The sequence below is a fragment of the Mustela lutreola genome, chromosome 12, assembly GCF_030435805.1.
Source record: "Mustela lutreola isolate mMusLut2 chromosome 12, mMusLut2.pri, whole genome shotgun sequence".
In the NCBI taxonomy this organism is placed as follows: Eukaryota; Metazoa; Chordata; class Mammalia; order Carnivora; family Mustelidae; genus Mustela; species Mustela lutreola.
In genome coordinates this window covers 94,604,347-94,627,053 of record NC_081301.1, presented here as the reverse complement: position 1 = coordinate 94,627,053, position 22,707 = coordinate 94,604,347, and the positions used below count along the sequence as shown (strand labels likewise).

General features: G+C 45.1%; 1 protein-coding gene across 2 annotated transcripts; it reads left to right on the top strand.

Annotated features, from left to right (window-relative positions):
* The first annotated feature begins 1,611 nt into the window (after positions 1 to 1,611).
* On the top strand, positions 1,612 to 19,528 carry AK3 (adenylate kinase 3). 2 transcript variants are annotated; one of them, XR_009346256.1, is made up of 6 exons: positions 1,612 to 1,908; positions 10,952 to 11,071; positions 12,053 to 12,225; positions 12,757 to 12,875; positions 17,907 to 19,024; positions 19,074 to 19,528. XR_009346256.1 is itself a non-coding variant. In XM_059141071.1 (5 exons), exons 1-5 carry the CDS (start codon positions 1,758 to 1,760, stop codon positions 18,025 to 18,027), a joined length of 684 nt encoding a protein of 227 aa, XP_058997054.1. In that variant the 5' UTR covers positions 1,612 to 1,757; the 3' UTR covers positions 18,028 to 19,528. The 2 variants fall into 2 exon arrangements, 1 of the variants encoding a protein (XP_058997054.1); XM_059141071.1 differs by having other exon boundaries at positions 17,907 to 19,528.
* Positions 19,529 to 22,707: the final 3,179 nt, after the last annotated feature.

Sequence of the window (22,707 nt, the reverse complement as noted above, 5' to 3'; positions counted from 1 at the left end):
TGTTAGTCCTGTTTCGTCAATTTTCCAATCCTTTCATGTCTGTCCTTCTTCTTCACATAATCCCTTCCTCTGATTTCCTTGGGTTATTTTTCATGTCCTTTTTCTAACTCCATGAATTGAATGTTTAATTTATTTGTTTGCATTCTCTCTTAATCACGAATGTTACAAGCTATTACATTTCTTTTTTATGTAGATATTTATTTATTTGCAAGAGAGCAAGATAGAGCACACCAGTGAGCTTGAGGGGGCAGGAAGCAGACTCCCTGTTGATCCCAACTCTGGACTTGATCCCAGGACCCTGAGATCATGACCTGAGCCCAAAGCAGACAGACGCTCACCTGACTGAGCCACCCAGGTGCCCCAAAGCCATTACATTTCTAAGTAGGGCGCCTTCTACCCATTAAATCCCCCCCCATCTGGTCACTGAGTTCAGATACACTTACCCTGCAGCTGGCACTGTACTCTACACACAGTATTCTTACATCCCAGCCTGATCTTCCATGCCATTTTACAGATGCAATACGCACTCAGATGTCTGTCTTGTTGCGCCTGCCTGGCTCGGTCAAAAGAGCACGTGATTCTTGATCTCAGGGTCGTGAGTTCAAGCCCCACGCTGTGTGTAGAGATTACTAAATAATAATAATAATGATATTAATTAATTTTTTTAAAAAATGTCTGTGTTGTGTTACTACTATTCCGGGGACATCTGAACATTCCGTTGGAAGGGATCCCCCAGCCTGTGCCCCGTTCCTCTATCTCCGGTTTCAATACTCAGAGCAAATCCCAGTTCTTCCACGGAGAGCTGAGTAAAGCACTGCCCGCCTGATCGGAAACTGCCTCCCTCCACCCTTGCACACGTTGCTCTGTTTTGCCCAGAGCACTGCCCCAAACGATCCTGTTCATCTGTTTTGTTTCCTCGCGAGGATCTGCCTCCACGTCCGAACCTCAGACCCGAAGGAACAGACGCCTGTGCCTCGCTCCACACCGCGTCCCCGAGGCTCCTCCGGTCCGCGGCGCGCCGGCAGGAGTCGCCCCGTGGGATCCGCGCGTTGGCCGAGCGCAGACCGCGCCGCGGGCGCAGGAGCCCGCCCCCGCCGACTCCGCCGAGAGAGACGGCGGCAGCCCCTTGGGAGTCGGCGAGCGCGACCCCGGGGGGAAGAGGCACCGTCGGGAGCCCGGACTCCGAGCAGCTCCGCGAGCTGCAGCCGCGGTGCCCTCCTGCGACAGGAGGCTCGACACGGATTTCAACGTCCCTCACAAGCCCGCGAGCGAGCGAGGACGGGAAGTCGCCCCGCAGCCCGGGGGGAGGAGGGCGCGGCCTGGGGACCCGGGACTGGCGCCGAGGGGGACGCAGGGCTTGCGAGCGGCACGCGGGAGCGCCTGGGCAGGACCGACCCGAGGGAGGCGCGGGGGAAGGGAACGAAGGGCGCGCCGAGGAGGCCTCCGGGGCCCGCGGCCAAGACGCGCGAGCGCACGCGGAGGGGCGCGGGAGGAGGCGCCGGAGGAGGCGCGGAGAGGCGCAGGCGCGGCGGGCGCGGGCGGGGCGCGGGCCGGGGGCGCGGAGCCGGCCGGGGCGGGCGGGGCGGCCGCGGGGGCCGTCGCCTCACTTCCGGGAGCGCCGGGGCGCCGCGCCCGCCTCCAGCGCGCTGCGCAGCCTGCCGGCCGGCCCCGCACCCGCAGCCGCACCTCGCAGCCGGGCGAGCGCGCAGCCAGGCCGGAGTCCCCCGCGCGCGCGGCCCGGGCCGCTCCCTCTCGCCATGGGGGCGTCGGCGCGGCTCCTGCGCGCGGTGATCATGGGGGCGCCGGGCTCGGGCAAGGGCACCGTGTCGTCGCGCATCACCAAACACTTCGCGCTGAAGCACCTCTCCAGCGGGGACCTGCTCCGGGACAACATGCTCCGGGGCACAGGTGGGAGCCGGGGCCGGAGGGGTGGCGGGGCGCCGTCGCCCGGGCCGGGGTTTGCGGGACTGGGGAAAGTGGGGCCCCGGGGATGCGGTCCGGGGATGCGGGGCCCGGGGTGCGGGTTCCCGGAGGCGGGTCCAGGGAGGCGGAGGCGGGATCCCCCTCCCGCCGCCCAGGGGAGAGATCTTAGGCAGCCGAGCCATTGCGCCCCGAAAGCTCCAGGCTCCCGGGCAGCTTTGGGCGGGTCACTGGGGGAAAAGACGAGAGAGTTAGGACGCGTTCGAAGTTCAGAGTTTAGAGTCAACTGCTGGGCTGCGTTTGAGAGGCGCGTCCCGGTCCAGTCGCTCTGCTCCCTGAGGATCTGTAGCCTGTGCTCCACGTGCCCTTTCACCTGGAGAGCTGAAGTTTGACCCGAAGGGTTGCGCTTCCTTTAGCTTTGTTTAAACGCTGGGGTTTTCTGGATCCACCCATTCTTCCATAATCTGAAGGCCGGCTATTATTTGTGCTCGCTGCAATCACAAAATTGGCCTAGAACTTTGATATCCCAGAGATTTCTTAGACAGGAAAACTATTCTTGTGCATAGTTCTCTGAAAGACTGTTTTATTTCTTTTTTTTTCTTTTTCTTTTTTTCTTTTTAAGATTTTATTTATTTACTTGAGAGAGAGCGAGCATGAGAGGGGACACGAGCAGGGAGCCCCATGCGGGACTCGATCTCAGGACTCCAGGATCATGACCTGAGCTAAAGGCAGCCGCTCAACCAGTCGAGCCAGCCAGGCCCCCGACTGTTTCATTTCTCATGCCAAATAAATTCTTAAAACTCAGCACCAAATCCAGTCAACGAACTCTGTACTTTACAATGGATGAATTTTATGTTAAGCAAATTATATGTTAAGAAAGCTGTTTTTATTTTTTTTTAAATTTTCTAATAATGATTTTAAAATATGTTTTTATTTTTTATTTTATTTTATTTTTTTAAAGATTTTATTTATTTACTTGAGAGAGAGACAGTGAGAGAGAGCATGAATGAGGAGAAGGTCAGAGAGAGAAGCAGACTCCCCATGGAGCTGGGAGTCCGATGCGGGACTCAATCCTGGGACTCCAGGATCATGACCCGAGCCGAAGGCAGTCGTCCAACCAACTGAGCCACCCAGGCGTCCCTAAAATATGTTTTTAAAGTAATTCTTACACCCAGCGTGGGGCTTGAACTCACAACAGGGAGATCTGAGATCAAGAGTTTCACACTTACTGTCTGAGCCATTTGTGTACACACACATGTATCTCGCCCTTATTTTATGCAGTATGCAGTCATACTATGTATGTTTTCTGCACCAGCATATTTTCACTTTGTATCTAGGATATTTTTCCACCTCAGAACTTAAAAATCCTTTGCATCCTGTTCATGGTTGTATAGGCATCTGTTTGCTGAATCTAGATCATTTCTAGGTGGGGTTTTTGTCTGTTTTAAAATACAAGGGAGAAAAAGAACCACCTCAGTGGTTTTAATTTGTCTCTTGGAGTTCTTTCAATCCGCACGGCACAGCACGGCGCAGGGCACGGAGTCTAGCAAATGAGTGCTTTTATTTTTCTCTTCTAACATTGATCTTTTAAGAAACATACAGTATACACTGTATGTTTATACATAGTGTATACACAGTATACACTGTCTTCTGTGGTCAGTTAACACTTCTTCAGAAGGTTAAATTGTTTGGCCTGCTTGCTAAATGTTCTTGATGCAACATTCTTAAGTAGTTTGGTAACAGTAAACAGCCTCCAGTCCGGCACCTGGTGGGGGTAAGTTTATCCAAAGTAGGAAGGCTTAAAGAATGCCTAAGAGAGGGGCGCCTGGGTGGCTCAGTGGGTTACGCCGCTGCCTTCGGCTCAGGTCATGATCTCAGGGTCCTGGGATCGAGCCCCGCATCGGGCTCTCTGCTCAGCAGGGAGCCTGCTTCCTCCTCTCTCTCTCTGCCTGCCTCTCTGCCTACTTGTGGTCTCTCTCTGTCAAATAAATAAATAAAATCTTTAAAAAAAAAAAAAAAAGAATGCCTAAGAGAGTCTCTGAAAAATAACTGAGCAGTGAGGTATCACTGTGTGGTTAAAGAACACTTTTTTTTTTTTTTTTTAAGATTTTATTTATTTGACAGAGAGAGATCATAAGTAGGCAGGCAGGGGGGCGGGAAGCAGGCTCCCTGCTGAGCAGAGAGCCTGATGTGGGACTTGATCCCAGGACCCTGAGATCAGGACCTGCGCCTGAGCCAGAGACGTAACCCACTGAGCCACCCAGGCGCCCCCTAAGGAACACTTTTAGCAGGAAGTTCAGGTTCCATTGATTTGTGAAAACATAAAGCATTTTTTTCCTTAGTTTTATTTTTTCAGTGTTCCAAGATTCATTGTTTATGCACCACACCCAGTGCTGCCCGCGACCCACGCGATACCTGCCCTCCTTAATACCCACCACCAGGCTCACCCAAGCATTTTTAAAAATTAAATTAAAAGCCCATGATGTGAACTTCTTTCAAAATTAAGAAACAATGCCCTGTTTATCCTTAATATCCCCAGACAGGCCCACTGTTCTCTTTCTGACTCCAGGTGGAGAAGCGAAGACTAGAGGGTCGGAGGGCAGCATCCCTTGGCGAGAAGTCGAGCTCGCCTCAGCCTCAGGCGCCTGCTCCTTCTCTAAAAGGTCTTTAAAAACAGCAGTTGTTTAACAAAGAAAACAAAGTAGAGCTTGGGGAGATATCAAAAGATTGTTATTACAGATGTTCTGTATCTCAGGACTAAGAATATATTCTCAATAAATATTTTTCTCTTCTAACATTTTTCTCTTGTTTTTTTTTGTTGTTGTTGTTGTTCTTTTGTTCTTTTGTTTTGTTTTGTTTTTTAGTGGAATTGGATATTTCCCACAGGATCAGAGCCGGAAAAGCATTGTAGTCTTTTATTAAAAAATACTCTTTCATGTTTTTTGATAGTAAAAGTAAAGTAGGGGCGCCTGCATGGCTCAGTGGGTTAAGCCGCTGCCTTCGGCTCAGGTCATGATCTCAGGGTCCTGGGATCAAGTCCCACATCGGGCTCTCTGCTCAGCGGGGAGCCTGCTTCTCTCTCTCTCTCTCTCTCTCTCTGCCAGTCTCTCTACCTACCTGTGATCTCTCTCTGTCAAATAAATAAATAAAAAATCTTAAAAAAAATGCCAAATTCTTAAAAAAAAAAAAAAAAAAAAAAAAAAGTAAAGTATATTTATTATAAAGGTAGAAAAACATGTCGTGAGAATTAAAATCCTCATAATTCCACCACTGGGAGACGATAACAGTTAACCCTTTAGTCCCTTAGATGCTTTTTTCTTTGCTTCTCTCTGTTGCATTTGTATGTATTTGCAAAATTGCTGCATTCTAAATGATTGTTCGTGTACCTTTTTTGTCACTTATTGTGAGCATGGCCACACGTCATGAGGCAGTCATAAAAATGATATTTAATTTTTTTATTATATATTTTTTAAAGATTTTATTTATTTATTTGACAGAGAGAAGTAAGCATTGGCACAAGCGGGTGTAAGGCACAGGCAGAGGGAGATGGAGAAGCGGATTTCCCGCTGAGCAGGGAGCCTGATGCGGGGCTCGATCTCAGAACCCTGGGATCGCGACCTTACCCCAAGGCAGAAGCTTCACTGACTGAGTCGCCCAGGTGCCCCCAAAATGATACTTAATTTTAACGTTTTCCCCTCATTGGACATTTATGTTGTTAACCATTCTTTGCTATAATAAATACTGTTATGACCGTCTTTATTCATCAACATTTGGCAGCATCCCTGCTTACTTCCTTCCACTATGAAATCCTGAGTGTGGCATTTCTGTAAACGTGGTCCTGTCAAATAGGGTTGGTGAAGGAGGCACTAGCTTACTCTCCAGCCTCTGTTTCATGACGGTGCTATGTTTTATAACCTAGAGCTGTATTTTAGAGCTAAAGTTTAAAAATCAACCCAGAGGATGTGACAAAGACACTGGACATGGGAGGCCATCTGTTGGCAGGACCAGACATGGAGTCATGGTGACGGGCACGAACCCGGAGTCAAGAGGCTGGAGCCTGACTCTTAAGACATTAGGCCAGCCCGCTGGTTTAAAGATGAGCAACTGAGTGCAGGAGGGGTTGAAGAACTCGCTCATTTGTAAACAGCAGTTACCCCGAGATAGGGGTGAACACCTGGGTCCCCTCGAGCACCAGTTAGACACTTTGCTGATGCAGTGTTGACGGTCGGGAGATCATTTTTGGTGGGCACAGTTGTTTAATCTCTTTATTTCAAAGGCTATTTGAAAAGCAGTGAACGCACCAAGCCTTCATTTTATGAACATCAGAATTTGTGAGTTTGAAAAGCTCACGCGCTTTTGGACTGGTAATGGTCTGGCTGTGGCAGAAATCGTGAGGTTGCTGTGGGATTGCCCAAAGTTTGAGAAACTGCCTGTGGTTTAGTGCTTCTCAGAGACGGAACCCTGCACTAGATAGCTGATCCTTTCAAATGTCCTCTGCTCATCTGTACGTTGGGGAAGTTGAACTCAGTAGATGATAGTCAAAGTCTCTGTCAGCTCCCAGGATTCCCTAATAAAACTTGTATTATATACACCTGTGCAGCATAGGCCCCCCTAATGGTTTTGACAGTAGGGCCAATTATTTTCATAAAGGCAAAAAACCTCCAAAGCCTAATTTATAAGAAGCAGTATATTTACATGGTTTGGAATTCCAAAAATTTAAAAGAGCATTTAGTGAAAAATCCTTCTAGAGCTATTTCATGTGTATACAACCAAATGCTAACCTGTTCTTTCCTGTTTTTCTCTTACATAAATGACAGCAAACTGTCATACTGTATTGTTCCTTTCATAATAGTGCTTTTTGTAAGGATTGCCTCATTTTTAATAGGTTCATTGAGATCTAATTCATATACCATCTATTTTACCCATTTGAAGTTTACAATTTATCGGACTTTAATATATGCCCAGAGTTGTAGAACCATTACAACGGTCAATTTTAGAACATTTTCCTTACCTCCTAAAGAAACCTCATATCTATTTGTAGTCACTCCTGTCTCCCCTGCACTCCCAATCTGAGCCCCTGGCAGCCCCAGTCTACTTTCTGCCTCTATTGATTTGCTTCTTCTGAACATTTCAGATGAATGGACTCGTGCAGTATGTGGTCGGTCTCTTGTGTCTGCTTCTTTTCACTTAGCTTGACATTTTCAAGGTTCACCCGTGTTGTAGTGTGTGTTGGTTCTCCGTCCATTTTATTGCTGAGTAGTATTTCATCAAATAGATGTAGCAGATTTTATTTATCCATTCATAAGTTGGTGGACTTGTTTTCAAGTTCATACTCTTTGTAACATATATCAGTACTTCATTTCTTTGTATGGCTGAGTGGTATAATTTTGTCTAGATATTTCACATTTTATTTATATATTCCTCACTTGGCGGACATTTGAGTTTCCACTTTTCGGCTCTTGTGTACAAGTTTTTGTGTACATGTCTTTTAATTTGTCTTGGATGTATGTGTGTGTGTGTGTGTGTGTGTGTGTGTGTGTACATGTATACACCTTGGCATAACATGCAGTTGCTAGGTAAGGTGGTACCTCTTTTTAACATTTTTGAAAACTGCCACAGTATTTTTCCAATTTGGCTACATCATTGAAAACTCTACCAGCAACAGAGAGGAGTTTCCATTTCTTAACATTCTTGCCTATTCTTGTTATTATCTGTCTCTTTGATTATAGTCATCCTGGTGAGTGTGAAATGGGATCTCATTGTGATTTCCATTTGTATTTCCTTAATGACTAGTCAGGTTGAGCATCTTTCCGTGGGCTTATTGGCCTTTGGTATATCTGCTTTTTGCATTCAGATCCTTTGCCTGCTCTTAAAAATGGGTTTTTATTGTGTAAGGGTTATGTCTTTTATTGTTGTAAGAATTCTTTAGATACTCTAAATACAAGTTCCTTATCAGATAAAGAATTTACAAACATTTTCTTCCATTCAGTGGATTGTCTTTTCACTTTTGTGGTGTTCTTTGTGTTTTTTTTTTTTTTTTAATTATTTTTATTAACATATAATGTATTATTTGCCCCTGGGTTACAGGTCTGTGAATTGTCAGGCTTACACATTTCCTAACACTCACCATAGCACATGTTCTTTGTGGTTTTTAATTATAATGAATGCAGTTCATCTATTTTTTCTTTGGTTGATTGTGCTTTTGGCCTCATGTCTAAGAAACCATTGCCTGATGAACAGTCATGAGGAGTTATGCCTATGTTCTCTTTTAAGAGTTTTGTAGTTTTAGCTCTTACCCTAAGATCTGTGATTGATATTAATTTTTACATATAGAGTGAGGTTGAGGTCCAGCTTTTTTCTCTCTTGTCTGGATATCCAGCTGTCCCAGCACTACTTGTTGAAAAGAGTGTTCTTTCCCCTACTGAATTGTCTTGGTATCCTCGCTGAAAACCAGTTGATGGTAAATGTAAGGGGTTGGCTCTGGAGTTGCAATTCTGTTCATTAATCTGTACATCTACTGTTATCCCAGTACTGCGCATTCTTGACTGATGTTTTGAAATCCAAAGCATGTGTCCTCCAACTTTGTTCTTTTTCAAGATTGTTTCAGCTGTTCTGGGTCCCTTACTTTGTCATATGACTTTTAGGATCAGTTTCTCAGTTTCTGCAAAGACACCAGCTGGGATTTTGATAGGTTTGCTTTAAATCTGTTAGTAATTTTTGGAGACTATTTCCATCTTATTATTTATTTAACTATTTTATTTATTTATTTGTCTGAGAGAGAGGGAGAGAGAGGGAAAGCGTACAAGCAGGGGGAGCAGCAGGCAGAGGCAGAGGGAGAAGCACACTCCCCACTGAGCAAGGAGCCCAACGCAGGGACTGGATTCCAGGACCCTGGGATCAATCAGGACCTGAGCTGAATGCAGGTGCTTAACTGACTGAGCTACCCAGATGTCCCAAAACTACTTCCATCTTTTTTTTTTTTTTTTAGATTTATTTATTTGACAGATATCACAAGTGAGCAGAGAGGCAGGCAGAGAGAGTGGGGGAAGCAGACTCCCTAATGAGCAGAGATTCCAGGACTCCAAGATCATGACCTGAGCTGAAGGCAGAGGCTTTAACCCACTGAGCGACCCAGGCACCCTGACTACTTCCATCTTAATACTAACTTTTCTAATACATGAATATGAGATGTTTCTCCATGTAGTTAGGTCTTTAATTTCTTTCAACAATGTTGGAGTTTTCAGATGGCCCATTTTACACTTCTTTTTAAAAATATGTTGCTAAGATTTTTATTTTTATATTCTGATGTAATTGTAAATGGAATTGTTTTCTTAATTTTATTTTTCAGACTGTTCAAAGCTAAATTTTTTGTCTATTGATTTTGTGTCCTACAACTTTGCTGAACTTCGGTTCAGGTCATGATCTCAGGGTCTTGGGATTAAGCCCCGCATGTGGCTCTCTGCTTAGCAGGGAGCCTGCTTCCTCCTCTCTCTCTCTCTCTCTGCCTGCCTCTCCCCCTACTTGAAACCTCTTTCTATCAAATAAATAAATAAAATCTTTTAAAAAATTTCAAAAAACAGAAAAAAGAAGAAAGGGTGTTAAGATCTTCAAAAGTAGCAGTAGTAGGGCAAAAGCAAGACCAATTTAGATTATTTATTTATTTATTTTAAAGATTTTATTTATTTATTTTACAGAGAGAGAGAGAGAGATCACAAGTAGGCAGAGAGGCAGGCAGAGAGAGGGGGAAGCAGGCTCCCTGCTGAGCAGAGATCCCGATGCGGGGCTCCGTCCTAGGACCCCGAGATCATGACCTGAGCCAAAGGCATCGGCTTAACCCACTGAGCCACCCAGGCGCCCCCAATTTAGATAATTTAAATGTCCAACAGTCCCGCTGTGATAATGTTTTATATATCAAACTTGGGTATATGTTGATGGAGTGTTATATAGTTGACCAAAAATGACTATATAAAATCACTGAAAAATATTTACAGAATAATGCTAAATGAAAAAAGGACATAAAACTGTACATACATTGGGACGCCTGGGTGGCTCAGTTGGTTGGACGACTGCCTTTGGCTCAGGTCATGACCCCGGAGTCCCCGGATCGAGTCCCGCATCGGGCTCCCAGCTCCATGGGGAGTCTGCTTCTCTCTCTGACCGTCTCCTCGCTCATGTTCTCTCTCACTGTCTCTCTCTCAAATAAATAAATAAAATCTTAAAAAAAAAAAAAAAAAAAACCCTGTACATACACCAGGAGCGCCAGGCTGGCTCAGTTGGTAGATGTGCAACTCTTGGGGTTGAGAGTTCAAGCCCCACATTGGGTGTGGAGCTTACTTAAAACAACAAAACAACAACAACCCTATGTATACAAAGATTACAATAGTATCACAATTCCTAATGAATACAGTTTAAATAGTTTGGTGAAAACTGATGAACAAATCAAAATATTGTTGGGTAAGAATGACATCAGATTGTGGGTAATACTTTTAAACTGTCCTTTAAATCTTTTCCAGGGCGTTCAGTAAAACGTCCTATGAACACTGTGCTAATCTGGCCCAAAACTAAATTATGTGACAGCTGCGTCTGTTTTAGAGGATTAGAAGAATCTCTACAGTAACATGATAGCCAGCACTTACACTGAGCCACTTATAAATCATGACTATTTCAGGTCCTTACTTAAAAAGAAAATAATTTCTAGTATCCTGTACATTTTTTCTGATTAGAAAATTTACCAAAATACAGAATAGTGCAGATAGATTAAAAAAATCACTTCTGTCACGCAGAGGTGACGGCTGTTAACCCGGTGTCAGTAGCTTTCTATTATTTTTTCTGTCTCTCCATTTGCATTTACATATTTTTATAAATTGGGAATTTGAAATAGGTATAGATCGTTTCGTAACTTCTGTTTTTATCATAAAAGTTGACAATGCACGTTTCTGTGTGACGGTGGCGTCCGGAGGTCCTCTCCCGGCCCGGAGTGGGCTGAGACGAAACGCTTGCTGATAGTGCTTCCCTCCCTCTTCTGCTGTAGAAATTGGTGTGTTAGCCAAGACGTTCATTGACCAAGGGAAGCTCATCCCAGATGACGTCATGACTCGGCTGGCCCTTCATGAGCTGAAGAGACTCACGCAGCACAGCTGGCTGTTGGATGGTAAGTGGTGTCAGAGCATTTCAGCCGGCGGGATGACGCGTGTGGGCAGAGCAAGGGCATCTCGTGGCTACAGACACACATCTGGTGGCTGGGGGGCCTGAGTGCCACCATTCACCACCCTGAGGCCTCGGGCCAGTCGCCTTCTCTGGGCCTGCTTCTTCCTCTGAAGCAAAAGGCAGCCGTGGACCGCAGGATTCCTACACTCCCTCCAGCTGTGATTTGATCCTTCCCCCTCCTCGGAGAATGTTTTATGAGGAGGGAGAAGGAAGGGTGGCAAGTAATTTGCAGTCTGCTGTAAACTTTCCCCAGCCAGAGCTGTGCTGGGATCCTTGAGGAGAGGTTGATTTTTAGTTTTTGGAGAGAGAGGTATTTATTTTAAGGAATTGGCTCACAGGATGGAGGAGGCTGACAGATCCCGAGATCTTTAGGACGAGTGTGCAAGCCGGAGGCCCAGAAAACCGCTGGGTGGTCAGTCACGTTCCAGTCTGAAGACCAGTGGGCTTGGGCTTGAGACCCAGGTGGAGCTGGCTTCCGTTTGAGTCTGAAGTGGGAAAAGCCTCAGACTTTTGAGTATCTCAGCTCAGAGCAGTCAGACAGAGGAACTCCCCCGTTACGGGGGGAGGGTCACCCCTTCTGGTCTGTCCAGGCCTTCCCCGGCTTAGGGGAGGCCCACCCACATCAGGGAGAACAATCTGCTTTACTCCATCTCCTGATTTAAATGTCACTCTCACCTAAAAACAGCCTCACGGACAGACCCCAAATAATGTCTGACCAGTATCCAGGCATCCCACGGGGCCAGTCAAGTCGATGCATAAAATTAACCACCATCATAGCTGCCCTACAGCTCTGATCCGCCTGCCCCGTATTCCTGCTTTTTTTCGGATTGTTCATCATTCATTAATCCTCTTCCTCTCCCCACTCCCAACCTTCCTTTCCTCTTCTTCTTCTTCTTCTCCTTCTTTCTTTCTCTAATTTGTCAAGGTTTTCCAAGGACACTTCCACAGGCGGAAGCCCTGGACAGAGCTTATCAGATAGACACAGTGATTAATCTGAACGTGCCCTTTGAGGTCATTAAGCAGCGTCTCACTGCGCGCTGGATCCATCCAGCCAGCGGCCGCGTCTACAACATCGAATTCAACCCTCCCAAAGCTGTGGTGAGTCACTGCATTGGCACAGACGGCCTCCGACTCCTCTTGCCCTCGCGGAGGTGTTAGGACATCTGCTCCGGGGGAATGTTCTCAGGTCCCGGGTGCGGTGGACCAGTCCGGGGCGCTCAGCTTGCTGGTCCAGGAACCCGCGGGAACAACGGGGGTTTGTTACTCATTCGGAAGCATTTACGGACTTCCTACTCCATGCCAGGAAGTGTGCTAGGAGTGGGGGTGAGAAGGATTAGTGATGGCTGTGGCTCATGTAGGGGTTCCAGTTGGGATTCCCAGGCTTTCGCTGAGTCATCTTGTATACATCTGAGATTACCGAGAGGCTGCTTTTAGGAAGCTTTTTAACTCTGAGGACCGATACTGGCAAACAACTAGGCTCTCAGGACTCTGCGTCATGATGGTCTGTGTTTGGGTTTGGTTCTGTTTACTTAGAAGCACGCTTGTGTGCTTGGTGCCTGCAGAGGGATGTCTAAAAACATGCTTTGAAGATGAGATGTTTGATCCCAGCCTCTTGTAACTCCTGTTTAGGGCATCGATGACCTGACTGGGGAGCCTCTCATTCAGCGTGACGATGACAAGCCAGAGACAGTTGTCAAGAGACTGAAGGCTTATGAAGTCCAAACTCAGCCGGTCCTGGAATATTACCAGTGAGTTTGTCCTTTTCAGAGCTTCTCTTGCATGATGAAGCACTAAGTTAGGTTTCGATTATCCGTGCTTTAAAGCTGAAATGCGAAACATCAGAAGATCCAATTCAAATTGGTTTAAACAGTATGGGAAGCCTATTAGCTTATGTAACAGAGAATTCCAGAAGGTTGATGGGGCTTCAGTCACCACTAGGTTTGGTCAGAGTTTGGCCATACTTTGAGCTTTGCATTGGCTGTGTCCTTAGACTCCCTGCCGGGTTGCACAGAGCTGCCAGGAACAGGCTGGGGCTGTTTTTCATGGGGGGGCTGAGGGGTCAGCATTCCACCAAGTGAACAAAGCCCCACACGTCACGAAGGTGGCGCCGACTCAAACCAGCCCCTGTGGGCAGGGAATGCCTTGTACTGACTGTTGTAGGCCTAGGTTACTGCCCGTTCTGGAACCAGCTCCTGGTTGGGAGGGAATAGGCTGGTGGGTCACCCTCTGGAGTGGGGAGTCCCCCCAGAATCTGCTGTTGGGTAGAGGGAGGGCTGCTGTGGATGGTGGGGAGGCAAGTCGGCTAGTGCCCGCCACCCTTGACGTTGGAGGCACAGAAGCCTCAAGTGGCAGCCCAGCCTCACATCCTTTATTTGACTAATAGTCTTTAGAACTTGTATTTGAACACCATTTTGTCTGCTTATTTCCCACAACAAATACGGGAATGATGGTGAATCATTCTTTGGCTCAGTGCAGTCTGCCTGCTCCGTCTTGACCTCTGTTCACGGAGGAGGGACTGCATGCCCCTTTCCCTTCAGAACATTCACTAACTCAACAGTGATTCTGTGTCAAGACAGCCCAGTGCTGTGGCTGGAGCAGGTCTTGGATCCTGACTGCCCAAGGTCAAGTCCCAGTTCATTGTTGGTCAACTCGGTCTTAACCTCTTGCTTAACTGGGGGTAAGGCTAGAGGGTCGGAAGAGTGTGTTCTTAGGAGTGGCTCCTGGAACTGGTCTATGCGGAGTGAACGCTGTGTCATCGTTGGCTGCTACCGGTGCTGGTATGATGGGTACACATGCCGTGACCTCTGCAGCCATCGCCTCCAGACTGCTTTAGAGTAGTACTTTCTGGACAGTGAAATTATAAGGAAGTTGGCAGTTCACGTTCTCCAGTGGCTGCTACTATGCCTCTGTGGTTTCTGTAACGAGCTTGGCTCTGCAGGTGACCAGCTGTGTGTGTGGCCCTGGGCACGGTCTTCATTCAACCTTTGTGCCACAGTTTCGTCATGTGAGCAGTATTAAACAGTTCCTCCTGTATAGGGCTGTAAAGGGGATGGAGAGAATCCACATAAAGGCTTACCGCAGCCCCAGTACCAGTAAGTCACTCGGTGGTGGCTGCTGTTCTATCTACTCTGCGGACACGGGTCCACACGGGTCAAGGCCAGGCCCCAGGAAATTGCACCTCACGCCCCAGGGTGAGGCAGAGAGCTGGGTAAATCGTAGTTTCCATGCCATGGGCTATGTGCTTCTATCAGTCAGGAGCCTCATTCACACTAACCTCAGCAAAGGGGAATTAATTCTAACTACAAAGTCCAAAGGTAGACTCTGGATCCAAGTGTTCAGAGGGCGTCCTCCGGCCTTGGTCACGGTCAGCTCCTTTTCCGTGCTGGCTTCCATCTCGGTGGCTGTCCCTGTGTGAGCCCCCAGCATCCCAGCTTGTCTCTTACCACTTCAGCTACTGAGCAGAAAAGAGGGCCTGTTTGCCAGGAAGAGTCTGGAGTCGGCACCCATCCCCTCTGATCACGTCCATCCTGGAAGCCGGGGAGTGGGGAAGTTCCACACGATCTCACAGGTCGATTTTGGTGAAGGTGTTGTTTCTCAAACACGGTTTTGTTACCTACTCGAAAGGAATCAGAAGGGAGAGTGCGTTGTTGCTGGGCCGATCCGAACAGTGCAAGGCTATTCGTAGAGGAAACCAGCTCACACCAGCTGAAATGGGGGTTGTTTCTCTCCAGGAGTGGGGAGGAGCGTTGGGAAGGCTGCCGAGAGGAAGCGTTATGATCCAGGTCCCTATCTTAGGAGATACCCTAGGTTTTTTGTTTGTTTTTTAAGATTTTATTTGAGAGAGAGAGCACGAGCAGGAGGAGGGAAGGTCAGAGGGAGAAGCAGACTCCCCCATGAGCAGGGAGCCTGAATGCAGGACTCGATCCCAGGACTCTGGGATCATGACCTGAACTGAAGGCAGACGCTTAACCGACTCAGCCACCCAGGCACCCCAGGAGAAAACCCTAGTCTTTCCAGGCTTTCAGCTTTTGCTCCCTCTTGCCATGAATTGAAGTTTTCCTTCTAAACTCCGGCATGTAGAGCTAAGGCTGGGCTTACCCAAAAACTGAAAAGTGGTATTTGCAACAATTTCGGTGGTAGTCAGCATTGTTAGTTTAAAACATTTTAAGACATTTAGCATTTCAGCAGTGAGACAGAGTGATTAGGTCTGTGCTAACAAACAGCACGAGGTTGTTACTCTTATAGGGACCTGTAGGTGAGACTGGTTTTATTACAGAGAAATGAGAATGGCAGATGTCCATCCAGGGACAGCTTTCAGATTGGATAGGTTCCTGCACTTGTGCCCTCAGTAATGTACTCCCTTGTGACTTTGCACTTCTATTTTAAACACTATATTCAAAAGAAACAAAAATAGGGTTTGGGTTTTTTGGGTTTGGGTTTTTGTTTTTTGTTTTTTGTTTTTTTTTGTTTTGTAATTTGAGTAATACGTAAGCAAATTGTTTAGCAAAATAAATCCTCCTGATAAGGAACATATTTAGAGGGAGAAGATCGATCCCAGGTCCACCTATACAGCAGCAGCCCTATAAATACATCGCATAGTCACCTTGCGATCTATTTTGTTTTCAGTGCATATCAAAGTTCTCAAAAATGGCAGCTTCTTGTGATTCCATGCTCTCAACTTGCTCAAAGGCACTGTCAGTCTGGGTGAGACGCCACTTGTTTAAGAGCCGCTCCTGGCTCACTGGCGCCATCCATGGGTCCGTGTTAAATCAGTATCACCTGCAGACCCTTTCCTTCAGTGGTAGTGCCCTCCGATGACATGAAGTAAAGATCTAACCCCGCGTTTGGAATGTAGCCTCAAACGGACTCTTACTCAATTTGGGTGTGCCCTTCCAGACTTTCTCAGGGTTCACGGTCTCCTCCATGCCATTTGAAAGGTCCAAAACCCTTGTGCCTCCTGCAGGCATTTCCAGAGTCTCACTTAGACCATGTGTTTCTTAGACTTGACCACACGACACATCTGGATCCAACAGTAAATCCTATCAGGGTGTAGATTTTCTCGGTTTGAGCTGAGACGTGATCTCGTAAAGCATTATGGTGCTTCTTTCCAGCTCGGGATTGTTCTTCAGAGAACAAAGTCAGTGATGAAATGGCATCTCTTTTTATACTCTATAAATTCTTCTTTATATTGATTCACTTCACATAGATGCAGTGGTGACCTATGGGCAAGCTCTGCTGGCCCTCAGAACATTCCACATGACGACTTCCTCGTGGCTGGAGGATCACTGTTAAGTGACTCTTAACAGAAGATGATGATGTGAGGGGTGCCTCGCTGGCGCAGTGGGTGGAGCATCCACAACTCCTGATCTCAGGGTTCTGAGTTCAAACCCCACCCATTGGGTGGGGGAGGAGAGTTTTTTAAAAAAATGATAATGTGGATTTAGGGGTCTAGTAAGCACAGTCTGTGATCAGTAGAGAAAGGCATTGGCTTGCAATGGCAAAGCTAGATTTTAGTTTCACTTGTGTCCTTTGGCTTACGGAAATGGTCAGTTGCAAAATAGGACCGCTTACGGAGTGTGTGCTCAGTGTTTTAAATATAATAGCTCACATAAACCTTTCTAAAGCTCAGGTTCCTTATTTCATTGATAACACTGTATGTTTGAAAGTAAAGTAACAGCCCGGATCTCCAAACTGGTAGTCGGCTTCCAAACACGGGGCCCTAGGCTTTGTCTGCTTACCCACTTGCAAGACCACTTCCTAATACTTGATTATGCTTCCTGCTTTTTGCTTAGCATTATTTCTTTCCTCTTTCTGATTTTGAGGGAAATGGCAATAAAAACTGTTTTTATGGTGTCTCCTATTGTGTTTCTTCATTTTTCCCCAAGGCAGACGGGTCCAGGCTGCTGCCACACCAGCTGCAAATGTCTCTACCCCTGGGGGTATGGTGGTGAGCAGAATCAGAATCCCAGGGCTGCTTTTCAGAACACACTCTCCCTCCAGAGGTTCTGGCATTCCTCCTCCTGCTTGCCGTCCTCCCCCAGCTCACACAGTGTCTTTAAGTGTGCCCAAGAGCACCCAAGGAACTCTGGTTTTTTTCCACAAACAGAATCAGTCTTTGCTCTGCAACCTTTCACTTGATTTTCAGAGGCTTCCCTGAGGACAAAAGCATTCCTCTATGATACCTTATAAAATTTGGAGAGATTAATTAAGAGATTAATTAATTAATTAAGACTTAATTTTAATTAACTCCCACTGTTGGGGTGTCTGGGCGACTCAGTCAGTTAAGCGTTTGACTCTCGGTTTTGGCCCAGGACCCTGGGATGGAGCTCTGCATCGGGCTCCCTGCTCAGCAGAGCCTGCTTCTCCCTCTCCCTCTGCCTGATGCTCTGCTTACTTGTGCTCTCTCTCTGTGTCAAATAAATAAGATCTTTAAAAATAAAAATAAAAAAAAATAAAAATTAGCACTCTTTAAAAAAATTAAAATAGAAAAGTATGGGTTTATGACAAGTATGTAATACAATGCTGCTTAGGGGCATGGCTTTGTTAGCAGTAACACCTTCAAATTTTTTGTTTCTGACATTTTTGCCTTGTCGGTCTAGTTAAACAATTGACTAATACTCTGTTTGATTTTGGAAGGATTCTAATACGACCCAAGATTTGAGTAGTTTCTCTGGGGGTTCGGGGGAAATCACTTTGAAAGAGCTCATCAGACAAAGTCAGACCTGGTTTTTTTTGTTTGTTTTTGTTGTTGTTTTGTTTTGTTTTTTTGTCATCTTTAGGAAAAAGGGTGTGTTGGAAACCTTCTCTGGAACAGAAACTGACAAGATCTGGCCTTATGTCTATGCTTTCCTACAAACAAAAGTTCCACAGATGAATCAGAAAGCATCAGTTACTCCATGAGGAAAAGTTCACATGACCAGTAAAACGAGCAGGGATTCCTCGCCTGTGCATTTAGAAGCTCCTTGTTCTGGGACTGGCATGTATGAATTCTTTGACAATTATACTAGTTTCACTTCCACTGATTTTATTCTGGAAACTAAGGATGTGCCAAATGAGTCTGATAACTAAGATACTTCTTTTGGTCTAGTGTGTTTTACCCAGATACCTTCTATTGGTGTGCAATTAAAAAAGCATCAGATGTCTTAACTTTGGAAAAATATTCTAGAAGATAATTAAAAGAGCAATCAGTAGTAGTGTAACTTTTGTTCAAAAAAGTGGTTGATAAAATTTTTCTTATTTTTCTGGAAAAGCTAAAAAAAAATCTCACATCACTTGGTAAAGCATCTTATTAGAGAAATGTGTGTAGATCGATGCCAAAAACCCAGTATTGTTCGCACTGTGGTACATGGTTTTGTGAGACACTAGGTCTATCAAATTCTAGAAAACAACTAGATATGCAGATTAGCTTCAGGATCCAAATTCACTGCTGCCTTTACACTAAGAAACTTGTAAGCTTGGCCATATATACTGTATTTATTGTGTTGTTAAACCTTCAGTTTACTCAGAATTTTCAGTCTGCTATAAAATTATATTACATCAGCATATAGGAGAATTCTCAGGTTAAGAAATATGTGCTTTAGGATCTACTTGCCCGTTTCTCTTTGTGATCACTGTGAAGATCTCATGAGTGATGAGTAACCAAGTACGAAAAGAAAAGAAAACCCATGGTCCTAAGTAAAGCAAGCACTCTTGGTCCTCAGAAGTAGAATCAGGCACGCCTGGGGAGAATTCCCTTGACACATAACTAATTAGTAAACAATCAGAATTAGTGAACTAATCAAATTAGTAGCAGTTAAAAGGATTTACTAATCCCATTGCTAATCAAAGCAGTGGACACCTGCTCGTGTCCCCACCACCTCAACTTCCGGCAGGGAGAGACCGCTGCCTGTGTGGTGTGGTAGCCATTTAAAAGTGAAGATGATTTGCTCTCTTAGTGGGGCGACAAGGATGCCGGCTTCTGTCCTGTGGCCTGGGAAGAAGAGTGGGGCGAGGAGAGGTGGAGGAGAAACGCAACTGCATCTTCACTGGCCTATTTACTCTTCCTTGGTGCTAAAACCAGTGCAACGAGTCCTCGTTCAAGCTGTTAATAGCTGCCTTTGAACGTCTGGCGCACGTTATCCCGAGCACTTAAAATGAAATACCAGCAAGTGGTTATGTATTTTGTGGGGGGAAAACTTTTCTTTTGATTTTTAAAAATTTAATGTTGATTTTTCAGAAAGGACCAAGGCTTTAAAAAAGGGTTATAGGACACCTTTAATTCTTTACAAAACTTTGTGTAATGCTTACTTGAATGTTAATGTGCTTTCTAAAACTGTTGTAAAACTAGTAAGCTCATGAATTACCCCTGGGTTACCAGGCATACATGAATATTAATATACTACAATAAAACTACCCTTGAGAATTGTGGGTGTTACTCTGTTCCCAGCATTCCACAGGGCCTATTCCTTCCCAGCCTCTGTTCTAATGCCCCGATGTCTCCCTGACTTCTGAACTGGTGACTGCTCTCTACTAACTGCTGTACAGCAGCACACAGGCTGGTTTCCTTCAAAGCTCTATCTCCTGTTAGAAGATTGCCAGCACACTGGCCTTAACACATGCAGATCTGAAAATCAACAAGAGGGGTAGAAGAACATGGCTTTGAAAATTAAAGACTTCTTCCCTGTGACCGTTCCCTCCCTACCCCCAAAACACGTCACCCAAAGTTATGCACATACACCTATTACTTTGGGTAATGCCTGCACTATTTTTTCCTTTAGTAAAGCAAATGAAAACTTGTTTTATGCTTGACTGAGCTGTTCTCAGACCATTCTGATGAAGGCTGTCCTTGCTGGGGGCTCATCCGGCTCAACGCCATCGTGATGATTTAGGTGCCGCTTGGAAATCTGCTAGAGCTGAGTGCCATGGCTCGGCGGAGCCACCATCCTGGAAGGCTAAGGACAGTTCCTTGACCCTTTCCTACTTTCCAGAACACCACAGTTACTCTGGTACGCTTTCCATAAACAGAAGGTGCTGTGGGAAATGGAAAACTAGCAGTACCATCCACAAATTTTCTTAATTTCGTTTGAAATAGATGTTCAAGTTTCTGAGCCACAGCCCACAGCTACTTCTCCCCCAGGTACTTACAATGGCATGCCCAGCAAACTATTTTGGACACTCCAAGTTTGTGACAAAACTTACCTGTTAACAACAAATCATGGTAATTATAGACCGAAGGTTAAATTACTGTAATACCTGCAACCAACAGCAAGAATAAATTTGTATTTTAAAACATGTTTAAAAGTTGTAGGGCACCTGGGTGGCTCAGTTGGTTGAGCAGCTGCCTTCGGCTCAGGTCATGATCCCAGGGTCCTGGGATCGAACCCCACATGAGGCTCCCTGCTCAGCAGAAAGCCTGCTTCTCCTTCTCCTTCTGCCTGCTGCTCTACTTGTGCTGTCAAGTAAATAAAATCTTTCAAAACAAAACATGTAAGATGTGTCTTCTCATCAACAAAAGAAATAGCTTTCTTAGTTTTGTGACTCAAGATTTTGATTTTGGAAGTTATTAGTTTAAAAATTTTAATACACAGTAAAAGCCAATATGCTTTGTAGAGTGCATACCCCACTGTTTGGTGTTTGGTTTGGTTTTTTAACTTACTAATGACCAACAGTTTTTCCATAGATCTAGCACTGAGTAAAGTTAAACTGTTAACGCCAAATTGCACTTTGGCAGAATCAAATTGATTAACAAATTGATTTACCAAAGTAAATCAACTTGATGATGTTTCGTATTTTACCAAAGGACTCTTAAGTATTTGAAAATAATCATGGTGTTTTAAGAAACCAGGGGAAAGATGCATATTTATCCCTCTAAATATGTTATCATTTTCATACTCAGAAAAAACTTCAAGTCTAATTCTTCAAGGCTTATGAGAATGGTTTTGACTTCATTATTAGATGCTAAGCAATTCATAATCAACATTTATTCATTTTTGTAACCATGCCCCCATCACCTTATGGAGTAAGCGAGCAAATACTTATTCCATGAGTCCGCTTCTTGGAGACCTGTGAAATGGTACACAGTATCTATTAGAGACAGGAAATGGATGCAAAGGATTTTAGGAATTTTTAAAATGTATATGATACAGTGATAAAGTTGAAATGAACAGTCTGACCTTAAATCTGACAAATACATCTCTGCCCCACATCAATTTAAGAACTGAAATACATGACGGATCTTGAGAACAGTATATTGACATCTTCTTTTTCTCTGAAAATGGCCCAAGGTTAAATTCAGGATCGCTCTGCCTAAACCCACAAACAATTTTTTCATCCTGCAAGTAAATCCACTTATTGAACCAGACTCATGTTCTTTGGACAGCCTATTAATTCACTTTTAAAATGGGAACAGGAATGCTAATCTAAAAGAACACCCAATTTTCCTATAGAGAAGTTACAGGACATTATGAGCTTATGCAGAACTGGTAAGAGCCCATTAATGGTGTAACTGGATGAGAATGTTGCCCATCTAACTTCTAGAGACTAATTTTAGATCAGTATTTTAAGATTTTATTTATTTGACACAGGGAGACACACAGAGAGAGGGAACACAAGCAGGGGGAGTGGGAGAGGGAGAAACAGGCTTTCCGCTGAGCAGGGAGCCCTTTGTGGGGCTTGCTCCCAGGACCCCAGGATCATGACATGAATTGAAGGCAGACACCCAACGACTGAGCCACCAGACGCCGATTTTTAGATCAGAATTGTCTCCCCTCTCACAGATAAAATGACACCGAGTTAACAGGCAATAGATGAAGTGGTAGCTACTTAAAAAAAATCTTTTATTAGAAGATTAATTTTATCAAAAGAAATGGGAATCTTTGATGGCTACTCTGATGTCAAAGATGTTTCATTCATCTGTTGAGACATTTCATCTGTCTGGACAGCCCAGCAAAATTCAATCTGAAATATGAATTATCCCTTTGCTTAGTGTAAGATTCTTATTGTTTGTTAAGAAAAAGAAAAGAGACGGGGCACCTGGGTGGCTCAGTGGGTTAAAGCCTCTGGCTTCGGCTCGGGTCATGATCCCAGGGCCCTGGGATCAAGCCCTGGATTGGGCTCTCTGCTCAGCGGGGAGGCTGCTTCCTCCTCTCTCTCTCTCTCTGCCTGCCTCTCTGCCTACTTGTGATCTCTATCAAATGTCTATCAAATCTTTAAAAAAAAAAACAACAGAAAAGAGGATATTTTTCTAAAAGGGATAGTTTAGTACCAAAGAAAAATAAACACAAATAAAAAGGATGTCAATTTACTGTTCTCAGTGCTAAAGTACTGCTAAATACATCAGAGTCTCTAAGTGCAAATCACGGCATTAGTCCGGAACTCCCAGAGTCAGTGCAATTGCACGTACATACACAACACAGAACGCTTCCCTTTTAAAGTAAAAAAACATTAACGACTTCTTAAACAGCTCTTCAGTAATTCCTGTTTCAGAGAACACAACCAAAAAACCCTTCAGGAGTAATTTACTCAGTTTGTTGGTGGTTTCTTTCCCCCCCGTACTTGGTCATACCTCTAACCTAGAGAAGGCAAAAGAGATTCAAAACAATT

Coding starts and splice junctions, on each gene's coding strand:
- AK3 (XM_059141071.1), top strand. CDS start 1,758: ATGGGGGCGTCGGCGCGGCTCCTGCGCGCGGTGATCATGGGGGCGCCG. Junction 1,909..10,951: donor CAACATGCTCCGGGGCACAG/GTGGGAGCCGGG, acceptor CTTCTGCTGTAG/AAATTGGTGTGTTAGCCAAG. Junction 12,226..12,756: donor TCAACCCTCCCAAAGCTGTG/GTGAGTCACTGC, acceptor ACTCCTGTTTAG/GGCATCGATGACCTGACTGG.